General features: G+C 32.8%; 3 protein-coding genes across 7 annotated transcripts in view; 1 reads left to right on the top strand and 2 right to left on the bottom strand.

The window, feature by feature from the left end:
• LOC143055362 (uncharacterized) overlaps positions 1 to 27,532 on the bottom strand; it is a 188,646-nt gene that overhangs the window by 83,149 nt on the left and 77,965 nt on the right. The window lies entirely within an intron of this gene.
• Positions 1 to 27,532, top strand: part of LOC143055354 (putative oxidoreductase TM_0325) — a 97,527-nt gene that overhangs the window by 27,974 nt on the left and 42,021 nt on the right. The gene's annotated exons all lie outside the window — the stretch shown is intronic.
• Positions 234 to 27,159, bottom strand: LOC143055353 (uncharacterized). 3 transcript variants are annotated; one of them, XM_076228484.1, is made up of 10 exons: positions 27,005 to 27,159; positions 12,373 to 13,022; positions 10,702 to 11,011; positions 10,374 to 10,484; positions 9,470 to 9,646; positions 8,459 to 8,514; positions 6,794 to 6,912; positions 5,712 to 5,922; positions 2,291 to 2,461; positions 234 to 1,289 (listed from the first exon to the last, which is right to left on the bottom strand). In XM_076228484.1, exons 2-10 carry the CDS (start codon positions 12,955 to 12,957, stop codon positions 978 to 980), a joined length of 2,052 nt encoding a protein of 683 aa, XP_076084599.1. In that variant the 5' UTR covers positions 12,958 to 13,022; positions 27,005 to 27,159; the 3' UTR covers positions 234 to 977. The 3 variants fall into 3 exon arrangements, with proteins under 3 accessions (XP_076084599.1, XP_076084598.1, XP_076084600.1); XM_076228483.1 differs by lacking the exon at positions 27,005 to 27,159 and adding an exon at positions 24,776 to 24,927; XM_076228485.1 differs by lacking the exons at positions 9,470 to 9,646; positions 27,005 to 27,159 and adding an exon at positions 24,776 to 24,927.

A 27,532-nucleotide genomic window follows, 5' to 3' on the forward strand; every position in this document is an offset into this window, starting at 1 on the left:
ACGAAACGGAAATATGACGACAATTACCGAACTACAGGCACATAAAGAATGTGGCAGGGTTAAACATGTTTGTGAAATCTCAACCCTCCCCTAACCTGGGACAGTGGTGTAACAGCACAACATAACAACTATACAAATCAGTTGAAAAAGACTTAACATTGTATTGAGAGATGTCTATTCAGTAATACTGCGCTTTGATTTCCCCTTCCCTATATAATAAATAATCCAAATCGTTTTTTTTTGTTTTCCATATTTATCTTTTTAATTTAACTGTAATTGTTTAAACACTAAACACAAAAAAGCACCACAAAGCAAAAAAAAAAAAAACAACAAACAAACAAACAACAAAAGTGGTTGCTGCAACAATTTTGCAACCATGCATAGCTAACTAGATATGAACGTTGGTCTTAATCACATAAAAATTGAGTCTTATTTGACAAAAACACTAACTTGATTTGTCATGCACTGATCATATTGAAACAATTATATCTACTTAAGCTACTTTATAGTATATTAAGACTTCGTCAACAGATGTCCAGACATAACTGGGTTTGGAGAGAGACATACATAGGTAAATATCTTATCAAAATTGTATGCTAAGATCTCTCTCTCTCACAAACACACACACTGAATATTCATGCGCTACTGCTTAACGCAGTTCAGATATTCTAGGATTTGTATCTAAGAATATAATTAAACAATTTCCAAAGAAAGGAGTGCAACAACCCACTAAAACATATTCTCTTTCTGTTCCAGCCAAAGCAAAGTTTTATCTCATTTGCTTGAATCTACCGTAAAACCAATCATTGAACAAACACGTTAATGGGGTACTAACAACTAGACTGAGTAGATCAATGCGGATAAAAAAAAAACAATAAAACGGACAAGCGTCACTGCTTAACCCAGTTCAGTTATACTACGACATACGTAAGAAATCTGACTGTTCATTGATGAAAAACTTCAGTCAATATCTAACATTATGGCTTGGTTGTGTTAATGTTTATGTCAAAATGTACAAGAAGACCCCAGTGATCACTAGGGAATAAACCACATGTGGGAATTTTTTCTTTACCAATAAGCTGAAACGACACAGGAGATATAACCTTGTGTGTTTTTGGATGTCTCATATATATGCGATCGAATCTAATTTTAGGTTTGAAATCTTGATTTTCAGCCCATTGCAGGTTTGTGTTGATAGATGTGTCCCACGTAAACTGTGTTTCCTTATTTCTTCCGGTTTCTATCCAAATGTCCAAAACACCTTTGGGAAGTCCCTTGATTTCACGTATCTACAAGTAAAATAATTATGATAATCAAAAAGAATAAGAAATTAACAGGAATAACAGACACATTGTAAGACAAAGTAGATGGTCTGTTAAAATAACATGAATAATGAATCAGTATTGTCAACAAAAAGACTCATTAGTGACGCGCGAGTCATAATAGTATAAGGCCTAAGCAAGTGAAAGTTGCAAAGCAATAATGACCCAAATTTCAAAAAAGTTTTGCCAAATTCGGCTTAGGTAAAAGCATCACTTGTATAGCGAACAATTTACAAAACAGTAAATTTACAAAAATTACCGATCAATGATATTTCATGTCAACACAGAGACGTTGACTACTGGGCTGGTGATATTCTTGAGGTTCAAACGTCCTTCAACAGTGGCATCGACCAATTGGTTGTAAAATGTCACCAACGACACCAGTATTATACACTACTTTTGAAAGTATAACTTGTTCATAAATTGTTGCATTTTAAGAAGAAAATTGGCTAATTTGATATGGTTAATTAATCCAGTGTTTGATTGCATTTCTTTTGCAACGCTTTTGAAGTCAACATTTAAGTTGGTAAGAGAAAATTGTTGAATTTTTTTTTATTCCTTTGCACGCTATGAAGTTTTGAAAGAATGTAAACATGCCATATTCAGTCCGTGTTTGTGTAACTTTGTTTATCTCGTTGTGGTACGGTCCTGCCTTCTATTCGTATTCGATGAATTGAAGGTCAGCCATGAAATCAGCTCTCAAACAAAGGTCAGTGTTAAGGCAATATTGACCGGGGCGTTTGCTCTGACGTTCTTGGTGTCAACACACAATGTATATAGACAGTTCGTTTGACTGTACACATAATATCTTATTAAAAGTATGACAATATAAATGATTTGACTTTACTTTAAATCCCATGGATTCTAGAATGTTGCGTCATTTGGGGCGAAATACTTCCAAGGGACCAATTTGGGCTTGGCAGCAGCGTCCAATTTATTTTTTGAACCATAATTTAAACCATTTTTACCTCTCTGTCTTTAACGTTAAAGTCCCCGCCAAAAAGCACAGTTCTGTCACGACTAGCATTTACCACATGGTGCAAAGCTCTTTTCATCTGATGTTTCCTCTCATCACTGTTGGCTTTCATACTTTCCAAATGTGATGTCATCAACACGCAAGGTAAACCTTTTATTGTACACTAAAATAAATATATAGTAGGTGTTTTTTTTTATCCTGTTTATGTACTTGAAACATTTTCAGATTGGTAAATGTAAATGTAGAATGTACTTTACCCTTTAATTTTCAAGTTAATGTCAAATTTATCAACGAAGTTTTTTTACTGTTATTTATATCTTTTCTTGATATTACTTCTGATATACTTGTACATTTGTTTGCTTACACGCTCCTAATATGATTATTCCAGAAATGACATGCATGCTTAACTATGATTTTTTACGTGAAAAAATAATGAGAAAACGAAACATTTTACCCAAGCTATGAGCTGGATAAAACATGGTATAAAAAGCAAAACTTAACCCGGCAATCGTTTGGCACAAGACCAAGGCTGCCAACAGAGCAAATGTCTCCTAAACCAAACTCATTTTGACAGCCTATCCTGTTAAACCACGTTGCTTTTGGACAAAATTGAAATATTTGACCTTTCTGAATGACAGGAAATATTGACGACTTCAAGTCTAAACCTCCTGATTGCACCTATGCTAGTTCTCCATTCATATATAATCAGGCGGGCCATGTTATTACTGGTGACCTAAAAATTGTCAATAACACTTCTCTGCGAAATGTGTAATCGAAAGGCCCGAAATATTGTGGACCTAAATCCATCATTTGGAAACACAACTTCAAAATACCAAAGTCGAGGATTATGCCAGGCAATGAGCTAAACACGAGAGAGAAGACTTAAATACTCCTACCGAATGGATTAAGGCTGTGCAGTCGTTGATACAAATCAGAATTAAAAACTGAATGGGTCTATGAATATCCATGCTACATCAATATTTAAAGACCCAAATGTTGCAAAACACAAGTCTTACCTCCATGACAAATATGGTGTCGTCCCCTCAGATAAAGCCCCAAACAGCATCGTTTTGTGTGTAAAGCACATTACTTTAACTGTTTGATAAATGAATTGGGTATTGACAATTCACTTGGACACTCAACTTATACTCCCACTACACTTACCAAGAAGGAAATTCTGGATATTCATAGGTTTGTTCTATGTTTCAACCAAATATGAAGAACTAGACTTCAAAGTTATTGTGAAACTATCTATTCTAGAGGTGGAGTGAATCAGATGTGGATACTAAAAAAATCCAAAGATTTTTTAGAGGTCATACAATCTAAGACTCTTTCATCTTGCAATAGTATTAAAACATATTACTTTTCTACACTTCACACTAGTATTTCCCATTCAAAACTAAAATACAAATTAAAAGAGTTGGTCCAGCTTTTTTTCATAAAAAATGAATGGCCAACGTATCTTGTCTTAGGGAGGGAAAACTCATACTTGGTAAAACATCACTCTGATTCAAACAAAAAATTCTCTGAAACTGACATTATCAAGATGCTTTACACATATTTGTTACGTTTGGAGGACGTGTTTTTCAACAAACAATCGGCATTCCCATGGGAACCAACTGTGTTCTTCTTCTTGCCGACTTGTTCCTTTATTCATACAGGAACTTCTTAGGAAGAAAGAAAAGAAGTCGGCAGTATCCTTTAACTTTACTTTCCGCTAGATAGATGATGTTCTCTCACCTAATAATGCAAAATTTGGTTAATATGTTGAACTCATCTATCCCATCGAACTTGAGATAAAGAATACAACATATACAGTTAAGTCTGCCTCATATCTTGACTTGTTCCTTTATTCATATGAGGCTGACTTCATACAGGAACTTCTTAGGAAGAAAGACAAGAAGTAAGCAGTATCCTTTAACTTTACTTTCCGCTAGATAGATGATGTTCTCTCAATAAATAATTCAAAATTTGGTGACTATGTTGAATACTTCTATCTCATCGAACTTGAGATAAAGAATACAACAGATACAGTTAAGTCTGCCTCATATCTTGACTTACATCTAGAAATTGACAATAACGGTCGTTTGGAAACAAAACTTACGACAAAAATGATGATTTCAGCTTCCCAATTGTGAATATTCTATCTTTATGGAGCAACATTTTAGCAGCGCCTGCATACGGAGTATATATCTCCCAGTTGATACGATATTCCACGGCTTATATTTCCTATCATGATTTCCTTGATAGAGGGTTGCTGGTGACAAGGAAGCTATTAAACCAAGAGTTCCAATTGGTGAAGGTGAATTCATCACTTCGTAAATTTTACAGACGCCATCACGAGTTGGTTGACCGTTATGGAATAACTGTTTCACAGATGACAGCAGATATGTTCCAATTGTCGTAACTACAATCCCGCCCCCTTTTCCCCGAATGTGGCCTACCGAATAAGACTTATTACCGGGTGTGTACTAACATAAGCAACACGACAAGTGCCACATGTGGAGCAGGATCTGATTACCCTTCCGGAGCACTTGAGATCATCCTCTCTTTTTGGTTGGGTTCGTGTTGCTCAGTGTTTAGTTTTCTATGTTTAGTTTTTTGTACTGTTGTTTGTCTGTTGGTCTTTTTCTATTTTTAGCCATGGCATTGTCAGTTTATTTTCAACTGATAAGTTTGAATGTCCCTTTCGTATCTTTCGCCTCTCTTTTAAATGAATATACTAAAGATTATTACACATTGATATGTGATGGTCTATTTGAGAGATTTTCAAAACCCTTTCTTTTTCTAAAACTAAGCTCTTTTTTTCTCAATATTGTGGTCATTAGTAACGGGGTTATGTTGATATTAATTTGTTCACAATTGTCTATATGTATAAGAGTGATTAGTATATTACTAGGTTTGCTAAATTCAACGATTTTATACATGTCAATCTGGTTTTACACAGATCTTTCACTTAGCTCCGTTACCTTTGTTTGACGCTCGTGGAAGATTCGAAGACATCGCATAAGGGGTCATGTTCTGGGACTGTTTTGTATGAAAAGTTGTAATCAAGGGAAATTCCAAACGGATGTCCTTTATAAGATGGCAAAATGAAAAGCTCAAACACATCAAACGGTTGGAATCACTCGTTCGCACTTTGGTTACATATTGTTCACCTGCAAGCATGTAAGTTTGATTGCCAAGTGGAATGTACATCAGAGGTTACTTGTTTACTGCCGAGTGGAATGTACATCAGATGTTACTTGTTTACTGCCTATAATTATTTGGAAGTGCAAAGCACTCATCATAGATACCTGTCTTATTAAGGCGGTTGCTCCATCTTCAAAAGAATCATCCGAAGCCTTTAACATTAGCTTGTGTATCAACGAAAAAGTAATGACAGAAGGTAACACATGTAGTTTTTTTCTTACCTCGACTCTTTGTAACGTTCTCCCCTGTTTACTGCTAGTAAAAGGAATGATTTTCAAGTCTGTAACCTGTACACTATTTTGCTTCACCATAATGACTGTGAAATAACATTCAACACCTGATTCCATAAACGTATAATCTAGACATTTTCTGGACAGCATCTCCAACGTATCAAGAATGACTTCTTGTAGAAATACTACATCAGGTCTTTCCCTACAATCAAAATTAAATGTAATATTTATAACAGTTGATAGGAAATTATAAGGTTACATAGCAAGTCTCTTTGTTAAAAATAAAGGTAGATAAGAAGTTGATGATATCTGCGGCGATGAAGAGCTAACTGACCACACCAAGAGGTAAATTTTCGGAATTCAAAAATAGACAATAATCTTTACAATATGTCAAAATCTAAATCACCACCAGTAAAATATGAGCTTCGTCGGACAGAAATAAACTTTGTGCAAGTGCACATATACATGTACATGGATAAGACTTTGATTGATTCTGGAACATTAAAAGACGAAATAAAAGATGAAGTTTTGTCTGTTTTGTAGGGTTCTTATAACAACTAAATTTTCAAATAGTTACATACTTTCCGTAGAGATTTTTTCAACCCAAAATAGGTTAACAGATGTATTAAAATTCATTTGCATAAGGTCGATTTCTATCCAACGCAGCTCATATGTTACGAATAAATTGAAAGTCTTTACAGTCATTAGTTGCAGGATCGGTGTTATTTTTCAAAATAATCAATGTATGAGAGTCTTCAATGAAATTGTTCAAAGTTGAAATTTATGTGTTTTGAAATGTACTTCTGATTTTTGGTAATTACTGTTTGGCTGTTGTTTGTTCCTTCTTCAAAACAACAATAAGCATGAGAGTCCACAAGGCAACTTTGCAAAATTGAAATCCTTTTTGTTTTATTCAAATTTTTACTTATTATCCAAAATATAAAATATCTGAGAGTCCAAGAAATTAACAAACTAAGTTACAACTTCAATCTTTCCGATACCAAAACTCATCCAATGTATTTTTTACATGCTGGTTAGGTTGCAATAACTATTTTTTCACACGGTACACTTACCTATTTATGATCGAGATTACAGCACTTGTTCGTTCTTTGATGCTATCCTCAGAAAGACCATCGATGTTCCATGATAACAATTTAATTCCATCTAGTGACGATTCTTCATCAGATATACTCTAAAGAATATATGCCATATAAAGAATATACTTAAGCACATAATAGCTTTATCATTAGTGTAAAGGACAGAATGAAGTAAGAGCTTATTTTTTACTTTTAATTGAAGATTTGAATTTTTCAAAGGTCAAGTGATGCCAAATTAAAAATAAGTAGATTTCGATCCTTATCGTGACAAAAAGCGTAGTTCTGAAGTCAAGGAAATGTGATTTTTATGGGGTTTTGCGGTAAAAAGTAAAATAACAAAAATACCGAACTCCAAGGAAAATTCAAAACGGAAAGTCCCTTATCAAATGGTAAAAAACAAAAGCTAAAACACATCAAGCGAATAGATAACAACTGTCATATTCCTGACATGGTACAGGCATTTCCTTATGTAGAAAATATATAGTTAAGGTAATTTTTTCCGTTTTTTTTACCTGCATATATAGAGCAGGTACTAACTACATGTATCACTTCAATTTTTTTTTTCAATAGAAACAACATCTTTCATATCAATATTGTTTTGGCAATGTGCTAAATATTTCGCATTTACTAAATATGTGTGAAAATGTATATATGCACATTTTATAATTTTTTGTAGAAAATTGGGGTTTTCCTTTCTGTAGACACTAAAACCTCCGTTAAGATTCATTATATATTTTAGAGCTTTAACAGTTTCAACAATTCAACTACTTATCTAAACAGTTAAATTTAGCTAAAATTACCTAATTTTGTAAAACTTCATTTTTTTTCAGGGCGGAAAGGGCCCTTAGCGCATCTCTCCTTTATTGTATTTTATCATATTTCTTCTTGAATTATCAGATGAATATAAAGATGAGAAGATGTGGTATGATTTCGAGTGAGACAAATCTCCACCAGAGACCAAAGAAATAGAACATAAATATAATAGAAGATGTAGACATCTCTGTCACAAGCAAAACAAAAACTAACTGTACAATATAAAGGTATCTGTTGAACAATGTTATGGAGCTAACTACGACTTACCGAGTAGTTTATGGTCCTTTTACACATGAAAGACAAGATCGACTAAATGGTTTACAACAACATTTTAATAGTCTTAAAGAACTATTGGTATCATGAAATTCACTATCATGGTAGCAAAAAAGAACAGCATTCCAATATCGTTTATAAGGGCTGTTATAAGGCAAACGGAAGAAAGCTTTGATTCATACCCAAAATGTCATCAAATCTATATCGCTGCGTGGAACAACAAAGGTTTGATAATCACAGGTCTATATATATATATATATATATATATATATATATATATATATATATATATATATATATATATATATATATAATACGACTTATTTGACTTTTGAAAAAGGGTGTAGATTAAGAACAATATATTTTCTTATCCTAATTTCAATTTTGTCTGCAAGGTTATATATTTTCTTGAAAAAACATAGATATTGTGTATAAAGACCAATAAAGACTTTTAGGTATTTATTTACGGAAAAACAGATTTCTGCAAGATCGATTACATGTGAGAGGCCATTGAAATTTCGCCTTTGTATTCCGCCGAGCTGTAAATATGCATACCTGCTTCCCATTAGATTCTTCTGTTGTGATTTCTTGTAAGCATTCTGATAGTTGTGCTGTTAAAAAGGAAATGCATTTGACTTTGTATTGCTATTTTTCATTGTAAGTATCATCGATCTCAAACCATTTTAATTTAACACCTTGGATAAGAAGCACGAAGATTGTATTTGCAGAAATCTCCACCAACAGGCAATCCTATGAGGATTTCGTCCATAAATGTTTGGCAGTCTAATGTTAGTTTTGTCAATATAAGACTGATAGAAGTATTATTGGCTTCCGTGTCAAACAGTATATTAACTGTCTTTCCAAAGAAAATATATTGCCTCTACTGTCCAATTATTATTATATAGACAATTAAATATATTTGATTAAAAATAAATTAAACATTGAGACAAGCTAGCATACAACTAAGACTGCATTTATTTTCATTTAGTAATTCCTGTATCTGAAATATGTCCGACTGAAAAAATCCAGTTAACCACCAACAACTTTCTCCTGATCAGAGAACAGCTTTAACTTACGTAATTTAGAATTGCTCTAACACTTGAACAGATTATGACAGATTTACCCTAAAACAATTTGGACAGATCTACCTTAGAACTAATCCTGACAGTTCTTCATACGAAAATTTTGGACAGTTCTATCCTAGAACGTATTTTGATGGCTTTACCCCTTCCACAGTTCTAAGACAAACTGTCCAAGGGTATAACTGTAATAAAACAGATAAAAACAGTTCTATGACAGATTATTCTCGCAGTTCTGAACAGAGTTTAGAACTAATCCCTACTGTTTATGTCTATAAATATACATGTATCATGGGGCGGTTTCTTCTTAATGTATTTACATTTTTTAATTGCGTTAAGAAACACTCTACTTTTCAACTAACATAAGAAAAAGTCATTATTCAAACTTATATACTGTGTATTGGCCTGTCAAATTGCTTGATTTTAAATGGGACAGTGCTGACTTTTTTTAAAAAAAATCTGTTTTAAAACATAAATGCGTAATTACTGCTATTTTCGTTATGTTGTAGTGTACACAAAGCCTCCTTGCTGATATTTTTAACTGCTTCTTCGGGTGAAATAGCCAATCTTTCGAGGGTTTCAATAATTTTCCAATCTTTCGTCTCAATCATTTGTGATTTGTTCTGTTTGTCAAGCGATAGATTCGAGAGACAACACACAGCTTCTGTAATATATATATATATTTCAATATTATTACATGTTTTACGATAGTTAAATAAATTAAAGGTTACCCTTGTTAATATTTTGTAAACACTTTATAGTGAAAATGTTATGCGAATTATACCATAGAATTAATGGACTGTTTCTCATCCAAAAGTAATAGCATTAACAATTATGATGATGTTCACGCTCACATACCGCTCACATACCCCACGCCCTAGCATTGTCAGTGGACAAATAAAATCTCACCAGATTCCTACGTTCAAAGACTCATAACTACTACAAAAGTCAACTGATCAAATTTTCTTGTGGATATGCACGTCTACATATTATGGCCTCATTAACTACAAAGTTTCCTGAAACTCTGTTGTGTGGTTTCAAAGAAGTTGCGGTAACAAACTACTGTAGTAGTATATTTAGGCCAAAATTCTATGTTCAAAGGGGCATAACTCCTAGAAAAAAAAATGAATAAAATTTCCTGTCGATATGCACATCTACATAGTATGTTCTTAAAATCTACAAAGTTTCATGAAATTCTGCTGTGTGGTTTTTTAGGAGTTTGGTGGGGTATAATTACCAGAAGGACTATCATGAATTATGGTCATAGTAATTAGATATAGTGAAAAACAATATAAGGCGTATTATAAACATTTCAAAAGTGAACATTCTTTCAAGGACTATATATATATGATATGCAATTACTTAAATATAGTAAAATGAAATATTTTTACCATATTGTTCCTCTGTTTCACCTTGATCTGCTATCATAACAAGAAGTGGCACTGCACCCTGCTGTACCAATAATCTTTTGTTGGAATAATTTCTAGCCACCTGTTTTACAACTATAAAACATAAAACGAATTTTAACATGGGGTAGAAGAGTTTAAACCTGATAATATCATTATGATGTCTCTTTCAGTAAATCTTCTTTAACAAAAAAGGAGGTATGTTAATAATTATTAATTGCAATTGCCATTAACTTTTTGTTCGTTTTTCTAATTTCTTTTAATTCATTTCATACTATTTAAATAATAAAAATATCTACTGGGTTATTCTCACTTTTTGCTAGCTCTTTTATTGACCAGATATCCCAACCGTCACATTCAGTTTTAAGTGCCATTGAAACTGCCCATACCACATATTTGATGATGCCATCGTTGCTTTTCAAAGTCTGAATTTCAGATTCATTCGCTATATTACTTAGGACTGCTAAACTGAGAAGTCGAATTCTGTTGTCGTCAGAATCTAGATACAGTATTATTGTTTCAATACAGTTTACATCTCGAATTCTTTGAACGTTTTCCTCAAACATGGTTACTATATACAGCAATCGGTAAAGAATTTCAAGGATATCTGCACCTTCCGTGATCTTTAAAAAAAATTAAAATATAAACATTTCAGAAAATAAATGAATATTTCAAACAAATAATTCGTCATAAACGAATTGTTAAAACAAATCTTTGACGAGACTCTCTAGTATCGAGGTATCTAAGACGTAAATAAAAGCAATTGTGGACAAAAATTTCGCCTACATAATTGTTGATGACCGATAAATATACTAAAAGTCCATGATCGAACAACGAATGTATTTTTCGGCCAATCTTGTATCACACTATGTATATTAGGATAAACAATAAACCATTAACTTAACATACAGAAAGAGTCATGTGACCATTGTAATACTGACGTCACATGTACAGTTTGTGAATGATTTTAAGTATTCTCGATTTAAAATCTTCCTTATTGACAGAAACCTAATTTTGATTAAAGAACAAAAAGCTTATCATGTAAATTTCATGGAATTATAGTCATTTCGTACCCTAACCATTTCGTACCCCCCATTTCGTACCCTGGCAAAAACCATTTCGTACCCTGACCATTTCGTACCTTGACCATTTCGTACCTCATGGAAAATTAACATGTAGTACCATTTCGTACCTCATGGAAGATTAATATGTATGCCATTTCGTACCTCATGGAAGATTAATATGTACGCCATTTCGTACTTCATGGAATTATTTATGCCATTTCGAACCTCATGGAAGATTTATATGATGTAATACCATTTCGTACCTCATGGAAGATTTATATGTATGCCATTTCGTACCTCATGGAAGATTTATATGTCATATCATTTCGTAATTATAACTAGTGAAGTTTCCAAGTGCTGCTTAATTAAACCAATCATCGGTCTTTATAAAACTGTTACGTCTAGATGCATAATTTTATTTAATATGTTATATTTAAAAAAACATTAATACAAAAATATGATACGAAAAAGCTATCCATGAGGTAAGAAATGGTAGATGCATTTGGCCCATAGGGTACGAAATGGATATTATCGTGGGTACGAAATGGTAAATGTTGGGTACGAAATGGCAGATTTGGGTACGAAATGGTAGAGGTACGAAATGGTCAGGGTACGAAATGACTTGCTTCCAATTTGATGTAAACCCTCGGAAGACAATGAAAGTAGAAATATCATCTTAGGTCAGAAATCTTTATAACGGGACTGTCTATAGGCAAACTTGATAATCTCGACTGGTCTGAATCAGCAATTATGGTTTTAAATTTGACTAGACAAATAAATTATACGTTTAGAGTGAATGCTAAAATATTCCAAAATATGAATTTAGGGAGGCATGAAAAAAAAAAAACCGTCACATCAAAAATATTAATTTAACTTCATTCTTTTTTTTTTGCACAATGTGCTTTATTCTGAATTATTACCTGCTCGCTTCTTCTATTAAAGTAAGGCTCTACCCACTGCTCAAGTATTGTAGTTGCTCCTTTTAAGAACTCTGTCAGCTGTGCTATTTTGTTACACAATTCACGGTCATCCTCTGACGTATGGACTAAATATGACAACAATATATTCAGTGATTTGATATTTTCACCTTGCATGCCTGGAAACTCTTTATTGTCTCCAATTTTGAAAAGTTCAGTGGAAACTTCGCATACAATTTCAATTGTTTTATACTCTTTTTCATACTGTTCAAACTTGTTAATTATCTCGGACCTCTCAAGAGATGACTTATAATATGAAAAGGCATGAAGAACTTCATACAATAACTCCGAGGACTTCCGGAAGTCAGGATTAACATAACATTCGTTGGTTCTCTCGTTGTATGCTTCTTGTATCCCTATCATTGAGCTTTTGGCAAGTTCCAGTAAATTTGAGAGACTTACAATATTAGGCAATGGTATAGGTGTGCTTTTTATAAGCATGAATTGTTCACTGTCTAACACTATTTCGCCTTTATGTTTTATAATTTCAAATACTGAATCAACGTCATAGTTAGGTAGCCTGTCCATTTTGGGACTGAAATTTATTCAAACAAATCTGTACTGTAATCTATTAGTTGTTCTGTATTTTCTGCCTGAAATTGATAAAAATAAAATATCAAAAGAACTATGATCATGGTTATTGATAGTTTTTTTGTAATATACATTCTATGTTTTATGGGGTAGACCTAGATTAAGGGGCATGATCGTAATGGGTTCCACAGATCCCGGTCTCTCGCCAGCGACTGTTGATGTCGGTGTAAACGTGTAAAACTGATCGCCATAAACTAAGTCCATTTATTAGTAAAAAAAAAGCGTATTTCCAAGTTTCAAAACATTCCATGGAAGTTTAAAACAAATTTATGGATGTTGAATACTGAATGTACAGTCCGATGCATTTTGATTATATGTATTGTGCGATTGCTGTCACATCGAGATTGGCCCATAGCTTCTTTTCTTTTTCCTTTAGATCCTTACTGTTTGAGGGATAATGAACGGATGGAAAGACGGACATACGAACAAACGAACTGACGTACAGGTACTGTAACAACATTTTACATTCGACAATTTCGAGGTATAATAAAGGAACAAATAACTCTTTTAGTCGAACTACGTTAATACCAAGTAAAGTACGTGAATGTACTTTTTAAACTAGGAAATCTTAACAGGAATCGTATAATTCATTAAGTTAATCAAAATACTGACGTGCTGTTTACTCGGATGAACCTAAGATCTGACAAATGCATAAAAAAAAATGTTCTACCTTCATATCGACTACTAGCAGTTGCTTTTTCATGTCAAATATCAAACATTTCAGCCACATTTATATATTTATGAAGTTCCCCCATGTTATAAATTGTCTAGCTTCTGTGGGCATAGAGGGTCGAAAGGGACAACAAAAAAAAAAAGATAACTGTGTTTTGCACCGTAGAGGATAATACATTTAATGAATGCATCTCGATCAGACGTGACTGTGTTTAAAACATATCCCCTTCCCCAATACAAGACTGGAGAAGTATATGCGACTATAATTATATACTCATGTGCATCTTGTTTTTGTAAACAGTATACATAGACCTTTTATTAGTTTAATAATATTTCTTACTTACTCACTGTTTCTTAATCATGCCATGACCCCACCATTAAATTAATGTAATTTCTACCATGTATATAGTAGAAATTGTTTTATTTGTCTTTATAAATGGTTCAAACGGAAGAGGTAAATCACAAAATCATATTTTGATTCGCTTAGTTTAATCAGTAGTGGATCAAGGAACTATTAAAAGGGTGTGTGCATACATGTCAGTTAGGGGAGGAGGAAGGAGCCAAACATTCTTTTATACTAATATTTAAGGTGGTACTCAACACTTTGCCTAGAATTAATTTGGCTCGTTTAATTTTCTTTAAAATTTTACAAAGTATATACTTCGACCCATTGACAAAAATATAAAATTTTTAGAAAATTTGAACCAACCGTTTTATCAGAAAAATTACACTGGTTATATAGCAGTTTGACAAACACTAATTTTGATCATTGAGAAGCTTAATATTCCCTTAACAACACAACGTAATTAAAACGTTTAGCTGATTTTACAGAGTTATCTCCCTGTAGTGTTAGGTACCACCTTACGATATGAAAAAGGAGATAATTAGTTAAAAGTCAGCGGGTCGCACGATTCCTTCTATAAAATGATAGGCAAGCAGTGTAGTGTGTATATCATACGCTAATAAATAGATATTTTTTTTCTCCGTACCGTTATGTTGATAAATTATGAGTTATCTCTGTGATACATAAATATCATTGAAACCAGTCGTGATATAATACAACTCTTGTAAACTGGATTCAAATTTAAAAACATATAGGCTTACAATTCACAAATTCAAATGTTTACAGTAAATAGTCCAGAGGCCCATGTCCTCAAATCTAATGACCTTTTAATGTAAAAAAATGCAGGACCCCAATTTATTTACTTGTGATGTTGCTGATGGATTGAGCATAACAATCATCTTTTCTTCATCTGACAAATCTTGAACAGAAAAGTTTATTTCCAAATTATAAAAAAATGTGTTTCTCAGCTCCCTATTCAAATCACAATCTAATAAAAACTTCTTTTTCATTTTCTAATATGTTACATTTAAGGCAAAATCGCTGCTCTCTGTGAATATTAGAATGTCTTCCTTTTTCTATATTCAAATAATGGTCTGTAAATGTTAGTGTTGTTATTAATTTTCTATATGTAAAGTTTGGTGTTCTTAAATAGTCTTTAAAAATTAAATTTTGTTTAAGGTTCTTATATAAATAAAGTTTACTTTTTTTCATCATTTTTTTGGCATTTTATTATGAATCAAATTTTATAAGGTGGTTTTTAGAACTTTTTTTTATGTAACCTTCAAAGGGATTAGAGATTTTTAGGTCTGAACTAGTTATGATCTTGTAGGATTTTTTTAATATCTTAATTAAGTTCACATATGAATATTTTCTTTTATAGGTTAGACAATACTTGGTCATGTTCTATAAATATTTAATGCCCGAAGCGTAGCCAACGGTTTTAAATGTTCATAAAACATGACCAAGTATTGTCTGACCAATTTAGGACATATTCACACCTTCGAGTGACATAACAAAATTAGCCTCTCATTGTAATAATCAAATTTTTATATTAGCTATGGCATGGTATTGGTTGCAAAAATTCGATATTTTTCATTTAAATGCAATATTTTATATTTAAATGCAATATTTTTTCATTTGAATGGTATATTTTTTCATTTAGATGCAATATTTTTTATTCAAATGGTATAATTTTTCATTTAAATGGTATATTTTTTCAATTAAATGCAATATTTTTTATTCAAATGGTACAACTTTTCATTCAAATTGTATAATTTTTCATTCAAATGGTATAATTTTCATTCAAATGCAATATTTTTTATTCAATTGGTATAACATGTCATTTGAAAGCAATATTTTTTATTCAATTGGTATAATAGTTTTTTTTTATTTATATGCAATAATTGCATAATGGGAAATTTTTTAACGCCTTAAGGTCAAATTTGCCACAACGTTTGTGATTGGTCGGTATGTATTTGGATGTTCTCCCCTTTCTTTCTAAACTTGAGTGACCAAGAATAAAAAACGCGCCAGAATATCGCCCCTCTAACTAAATTTGGCGTTCGTGCGAGTTCGTGCACTGGCAATTAATGCCAATAATGGCCAGGTAGAGCAAAAAATGCGAGTGACCAGTAATAATAATTAATTTGACACACAACTTGTTCATGGATAGAAACAGATGCCTGCGTGCATTGCAAAAACATCGCCAATAAAAACCCTTTCTGAAGAAACTCCCTACGGTCTACACATTGAAAGTAAAAAAATATATACATAGCTACCCCCCCCCCCCCCCCCCCCCCGTTTCCCCTTCTCTTCTTCTTCTTTTTTTAATCATATACTCCGCGCATGCAACAGTTCGTAATCTTCAATATTAATGTAGTTGTAACTGTATACCAGAAGAAGAAGAAGAAGCTAGCCCCTCCTCTCCCCTTCTTAGTCCAGATACATGTTATCATGACGTTCTTTTGTGCTACATGTATATCATTTTTTACTTTTCTTGATCCTCAGAGAAGTTGCAGGAGGGCAAACATGAAAAAAGAATAAAAAGCCTTCCAGGAAGTTATAAATATTTGAACTAAGCCACCTCTTTTTTTGCTACATGAAGAAAAAAAAAATCACCTAATTACAACAGCAGAACCAGAGACGCCGTGACAAGTAGAGACATAAGCTATTATACTCCGGAACTAGTTCTTTAATAAAGACAATTCAGGATAAATTGGAACCAGTTACTAACCCATGTTACAACAATAGTCCTATGACATAGGACTTCACTGTATGAGGCATAAACTCCATATTTAATACTATCTATAATATGTGCTCTCATGTATTATGCCACAAATCATTTTACATTTAGGATTCGTTGCGGAGTTTTTTTTACTGTTCTCGTCTCCGAATTCATTAATTAGACTTTTTTTTCAAGGCCCACAGGAGTTCAATAATTACAATATGTCATTGCTTAAATAAGTATGCAGAGCATATATCAAAACACATTTTATCTTCAGGACTTTTAAATGATTTACTTTTCAATACTGCATTGGGAAAGGAGGGGGTATACTACTTTATTTTGTGATACAGTATATAATATAATTAGGTATCCAACAAATTATATGATTGTACGTTTAGCTATTATCTAGACCCGTACAAAATGTATATAATAAGACACATATAACAGGGGCGAATAAAAAACCTCCGAGTGTAGGGGGGGAGTTCAAATTTAGATATTTGTATAGAGATTATATATGCGAGTATTGGCAGTACTGGTTATGGTGTGGTTTCAGATCGAAGATCGTTTCTATAATTCTATATCTTTTAGTTTTTACCATTTCACTCTATTCTTTATTCTTTGATCTCTATTATATTTGTCCTAAACATGCGTGATATATTTGCCACTGGACATAAGGCAACCAAAAAATCAATCAACTTATTCTGTATATTTCATCATTTCTTTATTATATTATCTATAGGTTTGGTCCCGCCCTTTATCTATTTTTTTATTTATATATTTGATAATGCCATTTTTTTTTTGAAAAAAAGGTAGGGGCAAGGCGTTTTTAAAAACATATTAATGGGTTACGTTTTTTTTTTTTTTTTTTTTTGTTCTTCGGAAGTGAGCCAGAAGAAGCCTATTTCTGGTTTTTTTTTTGCATTTGGAAGATCTTCTGGCTCTCTTTTACCTATTATTTTTTGATAGGTTATTAAGACGGCAGAGGCACATAACAAACATGGCGTCGTTTAGTCAAAATGAAATTAATAAATTTATTAATGCAGATATATTAGAATGTGAGCTGTTTCATAAACGTTTTTTATAGTATGACAGTAGGACGATAAGCTGGATAGATATAAGAACTACACGGACAATAACTGTTAAGGGACAATTATTTGATATTCTAGGGAAGGGTTTTTGATTGATTAGTGTTTAACGCTACTTTCAACACTATTGGGCTATTCCGTGGTGGTCAGTTTAAATTTATAAATGAAAGATGAGGAAGGGATGGGATGGCATTATTATTCAATTTAATCTAACGCTAATCATGCCTATTTTTCAGCTCTTACCAGGCAACCATATTCATATATGAAATCCTTCTGTCCCCCACCCGAACAAATAAATAAATATAAAATGGCTCTTATTTAACACAAGTTTAAATTGATTGATTGTATGTTGCTAATGTTAACACCCAGTGACAAAAAGTTTGTTCATGAAAACACGAGTTTAGAAGTCCGGTTTATAATATAAAAACGAAGAGATGGAATGTGATTGCAAATAAGGCAACTATCCACCGGAGTTCAAATATGAAGTGGATGTAAGCAATTTATAATAGACAATCGTAAGGCCTTCAACAATGACAAAAACCTGATACTGTAAAGTCGTCTACAAAAGGCCCGACATGAAAATGTAAACAATTCAAACGAAAAAACTAACAGCCTAATTATACATAACAAAACAATTTACAAAATATCAAATATGAGTCGAGACATGAACCAACGACAACCACTCAGGCTCCTGACCTTGGACAGGTAAATAAGGAATATGGCAGGGTTGATATAGAAACGAAGATGTGGTATGATTGCAAATGAGACAACTCTCCACAAGAGACCAAATGACACAGAAATCAACAGCTATAAGTCACCGTACGGCCTTAATGGGCTTTGTAAATGTAAACCATTATACGTCAAAGTACGGTCTTCAACACGGAGCCTTGGCTCAAACCGAACAGAAAGCCATAAAGGGCCCCAAACAATGACTAGTGTAAAACCATTTTAAGTCTAATCTATTTAAAAAAAAGGTATACTTGCATATATATCTATATACAATGGAAGTTTTTGAAAAGTGGCCCGAACGTTGTGACCATCGAAATTTTGCAATTAAAATACAAGTTAGGACCCCAAGATTTTAATAAAACAGCCAGTGCAGGACTCGCACGAACGCCAGATTTAGTTAGAGGGGAGATATTCTGAACCGTTTATTTAATTATTGGTCACCAATGTTCAGAAAGAAAGGGTAGAAATCCAAACAATTATCGACCAATCACAGACGTTGTTGCAAATTTGACCTTAAGACGTCATTTAGAATTTCCCATAATGCAATTATTGCACATAAATCAAAAAACTATTATACCAATTGAATAAAAAATATTTTGCCTGCAAATGAATTTGTATACCAATTGAATAAAAAATATTGCATTTGAATGAAAATTATACCATTTGAATGAAAAATTATACCATTTGAATGAAAAATTATACCATTTGAATAAAAAATATTGCATCTAAATGAAAAAATATACCATTCAAATGAAAAAATATTGCATTTAAATGAAGAAATATACCAATAAAATATAAAATATTGCATTTAAATGAAAAATATCGAATTTTTGCAACCAATGCCATGCCATAATTAGCAACTTTAAATGTTAATTTAATTTGAATGGTTAGTAAAAGGGATGTAAATCATTGTATTAAATGGTCATTTCAATTAAGGGAATGAAAGAGCAATGATATAGTGATAACGGAAAAGGATAAATTATTCAAAAAATGGAGATGTCTTCTGCTTCAGGTACAAATTTTAATCTTATATATCGAGAATTCGTTCATTTTAAAAAGCACATCATGTTATAAATAAATCAGCTTTTCTTAAATTGTGTAATTTTTAATTATAAAAAAACTTCATCAAGGAATTTTAATTTACAATCGTTTCAACATCAGATACTTGGGTTTTTTTATTGATGAATTTATTGTTTTTTTCAAAAACTTTTTTTTTTTTATAACCAGTCATTGATTCTTAAAACATTGATTTTAAGGTCTCGTATAAAAATCAGATTAAATACTACATTATTTTACCCACACCTTTGTCCCCTTTCCATTTTTTTTGGGGGGGAGGAGGTCTATATATGTACCATTAAATAACATTTACAATGTTAAAATCTCAAATTAAAATGCTTTCATAGTTTTATAGTTCTATTCTCCTGATTTCATTTATAGTGAATTAGACAAACAACAGTACTCATGATTTTTTTTGCTCTTTTCCTTTAGAAAATAGTGCATGAAAAGCCATGTACTATGAAAAATAGAAGGGAAAATACTAATGTTTCATTGGACGAGAATGGGTATGTTGCATAGGTAAACCATATAGATATAATGGCTATTTTATATATGGATAAACCTTATAATGAATACTTAAGGTTCATGTGGACCATTTGGCTAAAATTGCTGCGTTTTCACCTCAAAATTTACTCTGAGTACAGTGTCCCAGTAGCGTCCCGATTCTCCCAAATGCGAACCGGAGTGGATTCCGAAAAGTTCTCGCATTCGCCGAGATCTGAAGAATTCAGGACTTAATCGGCAAGAAACAGCAATGAAAAAGATCTCAAGATCATGCTCGCTCCTCGGAGAACTGTCCAGACAACTCAAAACAGTGTTACGATTTTGATTCGATACAGCCAAATCTGTCACGACATAGTCACGGTTATGGCAAGCCGTTTTACTTTTTATTCCAAATTCAATATATCTCATATAATAAATAAGATATCTCATATAATATATAATATATAAGATATTTCATATACATGTAATTTATAACATATAAGATACCCCATATAATATATAATATATAAGATGTCTCCTATAATATATTAGATATCTCATATAGTTTATAAGATATCTAATTTAATTTATAAGATATCGTATAAAGAAAATTATATATGTGATATTTAAAAATTATATGAGATATCTTATCAACTATATTAGATATCTTATAAACTATAAAAGCTATCTTATAAACTATATACGATATCTTATAAGCTATATAAGATATCTCATAACACTATATAAGATATCTCATAAACTATATAAGATATCTTATAAACTATATGAGATATCTTATAAAGTTTATTAGATATCTTGAAGTTAGAATACATAGTAAAACGGCTTGCCATACACGATTGTAACCCGACTAGACGAACGATTGTTACGGGACACACCTTGTTGTCGCGAGTGCTTGGTCGATCTCTCAGTTCCGGATGATAGGACATACCAGATCATTGAGAATAGTAATCCGACTTTTTCACTTTTCGTGCCGTGGCGCTGTCTGATCTCAAACGGAAGCTACAATCGACATTGTGTGGATGCCGCATTAATGAAACAACACCAAGGACAGTAAAACTATTATATATCCCTGTGATTTAAAATTTATTGAAAGAGAATGTTTTGAATGTTTTTATGAATTTAGAAAGTAAGCTGTTATTAATTTCCATGGTGTAAATACGTATTTGGCAATCCCATTTGTACAATAAATATTCATTGTAATGTACTCATGAAATAAAAGATATCGTCATGCTCGTTCCACTTAGTTTGTATAGGCAGGGATACAGTTTACAATATATACCTAGGCGTTATTTCGCTTTGGAAAAACACGTTAAATTGGATATAAAGTCAATAATTGGTAAATATCATTTTTCAGGTTTGTATTATAATAGTTCACACGGAAACATGATAATGTTAAGACTCTTTCATTACTTGGTCACAAATCAGGGCTATACGTAACATTTCAAAATATTTTAAATTTTCTTAACAGGCGTCAACTTGCGTTTATTTTTTGATGATTTATGTAATCGCTCAGCTGAAAATTATGACTAATTCTCCGTTATTCTCTTTTTTTTTTATGCAAATACATATACATGTATGATCAAGTGAATAATCTGCGATACAGAGTTCATATCCGTTTCATAACGTTACGTGCTTCGCAATACTTCACTGTAATATGACAAATTCCGGTGTCCTATAGCCATTCTTCCCCCATGCCAAATTTTCCGGGGGGAAAGACTGGATCGATCCAATATTTCCCCCCGGAAAAATTGGCATGATCCTACTTTTCCCCCTCAGCGTTATTGGGGGAAAACCAGGATCTGGCCAATTTTTCCCCCACAGTTAGCGTGAGAAGCTAAATTTTCCGCCTTGTAATATAACGTCGGCGACGTCACGGTAAGAACTTTTTATGAAAAAAAAAAGAATAGTCACTTCTACCAGTTTATAGTTACCAAAGCTTCATCGTACGACTATACATTTGATAGGTATTTATAGAGATATATATGTTATATTTATACACAAGAAACACAATCTGATGTGATGATCACATCCATTCTCTTTCGTGAACCCTTGGTATCATTAACTAGATGAATACAATTACTTTAACCACTTCTGGTCAAGTAGTAGATTTTTCCCAGGACAGACGTCTATGATGTCTCCAAAGTAATATGGTGAAATGACTTCACATGATAAATCATGCAAAGTATAATTACTAAGTAATAGAACTCACCAAAAGCACGGATAGAGATGCATACTCGTCGACTTAAAGCTTTAATTCAGGAGAAGAAGTCCGATACGGATGAAACTTAATCCAACCCAGAGAAGATATGAACACTCTCTCTAGCCAGCGCGGGAGACGTAGAAGTACAAGGACTAACCACAGTATAGTTTAAGCTGTACAAGATCTACAAAAAAAATCCAACCTGCCCTACAGATGAATAGGGTCGAACACTTTCCAGCACTCATGATACAAATTCGACGTTGTAGTAAGTAATTAAAGGCCGCTGGTACCGTACGGCATTTCACAATGAGAAACCATCATAAATCATAGTCGGCTAAAATGCCCCGACCATAAAATTGTGAAAAAATTGAAACAAAACTAACGGACTTATTTATAAGAAAATAATTTACGAAAAAAACATGACCGACATGAAACGACAACAATCACTGTACTACATGTTCCTGGCTTTGGAATAACACATAAATAATGTGGCGGCCTTAAACTCAACCCTCCTCCAACCGCAAGAAAAACTGTAAAATATCATCGGCAATTGACTTCACTAAAATGTTAGTACGGTGCACCATAATCACTTACATAAAAACAATAGACACAAAGCACCGAAATGAAAGTAAAAAGTATTCGCTTTTTACACTGAAAGGTATTTCAAAGCCAGTAAAAATGTAGTCTAGTCGGACTAGAGAACATAGACAGAATGGTAAACATGTAAACAGACTGATGAATATGTAGACAGACTTGTGGACATATAGACAGACAGTTAAAAATGTTAAAAGACTAGGGGACACATAGAAAACTGCTGAACAGAAAGACAGTCTAAAATTGAGAACGGAAATGTGGAATGTGTCAAAGAGACAACAACTCGACCAAATAAAAAAACAACAGCAGAGAGTCACCAACAGGTCTTCTAGTTGACACATTGACAGACTGATAAAATCGTAGACAGACTTGTGTAAATTTGAATGAACAACAAATTTGTATACAACTAAATATAATTCTAACACTGTTCGGTTTAATTTCCAGACATGCATATACATATATTGAAATCTATATCATGGGGAGAAAGATTGGCATGGGGGAAAAGTTACTATATGTATACGTATTGTCAACTTTCCGCAGGGGAAGAATGACAATGATCCAAAATCTCCCTGGCGGAAACATTGGCTCATGCCAGTCTTTCCCCCGGGGGAAAAACTGGCATGGGGGAAGAATGGCTATATAACACCGGCACAGAGTTCATATCTGCTTCATACATGTACGTGCTTGGCGAATATGAACTTTGCAATTTACGAGATATTATTACGAATAAAAAGACAGTGAGAAGTAATTGTTTTATATTTTCTGTACACAACACAATCATCAAAAAAACTTAAACTTTCCCCCCAAATTCCACCGATCAAGTGTTTGATTTTACTTTTTATGGTTGTTCTTACTTGACCGAGTAGCAGGAGGTCCTACCACATAGTAGGTAACCTGTCGAAAATTGTATAATGTGGAATCAAGAGTTGGTTATATGAAAATAGTCTATTGAATGTGTCTACACACATGGCATTGGTATATATGATATATGTGTAATTCCTGCAAGTTTGCTGCAAACATGCAGCAGAAATAAATAACTCGTATTAAAAGTTTGCAGCAAATATAATTTGCATAATTATGTTTGCCGCAAGCTTACCGCAAGCTTCATTTGCATGGTAAAATGGTTGCGGCAAGATTGCAGCAATTTATGCTGCCCCCCCTTCCCCCCTTTGCTGCAATGTTTTCTGCTAGTTTGCTGCAAACGTTTTCCACAAGGCTTTTTTTCGGTAAGGATTAGTCCAAATAATTATGACGTCTTGAAAGGCTATTATAATTTTTTTTCTTTGACGCCTTACTTCGCAGTAAGGCTTCAAAGAAAAAAATTATAATAGCCTTTCATTTTTTTTCTTTGACGCCTTACTTCGCAGTAAGGCGTCAAAGAAAAAAAATTATAATAGCCTTTCAAGACGTCATAATTATTTGGACTAGGTAAGGATATGAATGGGGCTCATAACATCACGTCTACTATTAATGGTGACGTGATCTATTAATGTTATTGCATTTCATTGTTTACTTTTATACAAAACTTGGCAGGAAAAGTCCTGTGTTTGATAAATTCGTTATATACGGTCACTACTGACCACCTACGGATCCATAAAAGGGCCTCACCACCTATAGATGGATTTTACTAACCCACTATGGATCCGTAGGGGGGTCAGTGGCAAACCGTATAACTTATAATATAGCCAGCTATCGTTTTTCACTGCACTGCATAATTTGTATTCCAAATAATTATGACGTCTTGAAAGGCTATTTTTTTCTGTGAAGTCTGCCTATAGCGTCGTAGGAAGGCGTCACAGAAAAAAGTGAAATAGCCTTTCCTCCCGGTATTCCGGTAAGTAACTTACAGACAGAAACACCATTTCCTCCCTCGGTCTTCCCTTCAAACTGATATTCGCTAGTATTAAGGTTACGCTCAAACAAGGTTAAACAGTCTAAGATCTAGCCAGTCGACTGAGAACGTCCAGCTTATCATCCCTTTTGACGCCATTTTGTAATAGTGCTTTCTATCACGTCCGCTATATTTTAAAAGTTGCAAATTAAGTGGAACGAATCCCGACTCGATTACAATAGATATAAGTTAAGCATTGATCAATGTAGAGAAGAGTTATACGGTCATTTAATATTTATTTTGAATTTATAAATACAGACAGGTACAACAATATACGTACATCTCAACATATTTAGTTATAGAAATGATATAAGTAGTTGGAGAAAAAAAGGCCTTCTGCAATAGACAATCATCTTATAAATACCGTGGCAAACTAACAACTCAGCCAAATTTGCTTCGCCATTCTTTCGGTCTTTCAATAAGTAAAAAGATTCAAAGACTAATTCAAAAAAAAAAAAAATTATAGTCACAAATATCATAGGTACTTGGGGACAGGACAATTTTTTTAGTCCTCCCCTCTTTTTTTCCGAAATCCGTTATTTTTAGTTTTATATAATTTTCAATTATTTTCGCGTTTTTCTGTGTACTGTAGAACATAAATATACTAGAGATAACCCGTATTTGCTATCATAATATATCAGTGACCGCTGGGGATAGTAAACTTGGAATTGATACATGTACATATAGCAATGGCAAATACAAAAATTCGTAAGGGTTCCACGGAACCCAGTGTCTCGCCTACTTTTGCTGTTAATCGCAGACTCAACAAAAATGAGGAAACACGTCAATAAAAATTTCCCTCTCGATTCAGTCTTTTGATTGAAAGAAGCTTCCAAGTTTGGTAAAAAATCCAGGATAGTTTATGAATCTAATAAATGTTTTATAAACTTTAACTGCAGACAAATGTTAACTGGAAGAAAAACTAAGTCCATTCATAAGTAAAATACGGAAATTTACTTCTGAATAATATCTTATGATCAGAAACAAGCTTTAATTTATCTAAGTTTGGTAGAAATCCAGGATAGTTTAAGAACATTATAAAAATTTTAAAAACTTAAACCACAGAGTGAATGTTTTGTTTCTGGCAAAAAAACTAAGTCCATATATAAGTAAAATACGGAAAAGTGGAAATTTATTTTTACAAAATTTTCTTGTTGATACTATCTTATGATCATAAACAAGCTTCTGTCCAAGTTTGATACAAATCAAGGATAGTTTATGAAAGTTATTAAATTTTTTAAAACTTTAACCACAGAGTGAATGTAATGTTTCCTCGCAGAAAAACTAAGTCCATTTATAAGTAAAATACGGAAAAAATGGAATTTTATTTTTACAAAATTTACTTCTGGATACTTTCTTATGATCATAAACAAGCTTCTGTCCAATTTTGGTAGAAATTCAGTATAGTTTAAGAAAGTTATTAAAATTTCAAAAACTTTAACCACAGAGTGAATATTTGTGGACGCCGCTGCCGACGACGACGACGACGGAATGTAGGATCGCTTAGTCTCGCTTTTTCGACTAAAGTCGAAGGCTCGACAAAAATGAATACAAATTGTCCTGTCCCAAAATACCTATGACAAATATATAGATATATGCATTGCATTGTGAAACAAATGAAAGATAAGATGTATCTTCACCATATAGAATAAAGTGGTGTCTTCCTAAACATATATGATACCTAGTGTAATGTACCCATAGCATCCAAATTACATTCAGAGCGTAACATTTTTCCTTGAGACAATTTTGGACAGCAAGTGACACGCATCATTACGCCCCCTTTTTCCCTTTATTACTCGTTTCCCTAAAAAAAACCCAGATAAACACCTAGATCGAGTCAAAAGGTCAACAAAATAATACATGTGCACAGAAAACTAAAGACATAACCATTTGTACAACTTTGCCCCCAGCAGAGCTATAGAAAAACAGTACAGTAACGGGTGTTACCCGGACACTTTTTATGAATAGAGTCACTCGTGTATTCAGTGAGTTCATAGGCACTTTATCGTACACCTTGTGACCTAATTAATTTTTTTTATAAATATAATTTATATGAAAAGTGTTCATAAAAATTATAATTTTAAAAAAGCTAACTATGTCCCAAAATGCTGAAATTAAATAAAGTATCTACGAAGTTACTGACTGCAAGAGTAACTGCAACCATAAAATGTTTCCATGTACAAACCTCTCGTGGGTTTGCTTAGCAGTTAAGCTGAAATCTTTTAAATCGTCTAAATCAAACTGACGGAGGATTTCCTTTTCTCTTCATGTTCAAGGAATGTGCATAAGTCGAATTGTGATATCGCAAAATCAGTCTCAACGTCAATAAACGTCCAACCATTTTGGATATAGGGATTGAAAATGAAAAAAATAGTGTGTCACGTGATCAATACTTGGGTCTACTCGAATGTTACATTACTGTAATTAGCATGAAATTAAACAAAACAAAAATTCATTTCTAAAATAAGAGGATCAACAAAGTTAAAACGAGACAAAATGAATGATTTTTGTTTGAATGTTAATCCCCGTAAAACAGAGAAACAGCTTTTTTCTATATTTCTATATTTTGTTCTTTATTTTATTTTTTTTATTGATTTTGACAATATTTATACATGTTATATTTCTTATTTCATATGCATACGTCGTTGAATTTTTAAATGTCTTAAATATCTGTTATTGATATTTATTTTTTTTTGGGGGGGGGCATGAGCCG

Source organism: Mytilus galloprovincialis, chromosome 12, assembly GCF_965363235.1.
Source record: "Mytilus galloprovincialis chromosome 12, xbMytGall1.hap1.1, whole genome shotgun sequence".
NCBI lineage: Eukaryota > Metazoa > Mollusca > Bivalvia > Mytilida > Mytilidae > Mytilus > Mytilus galloprovincialis.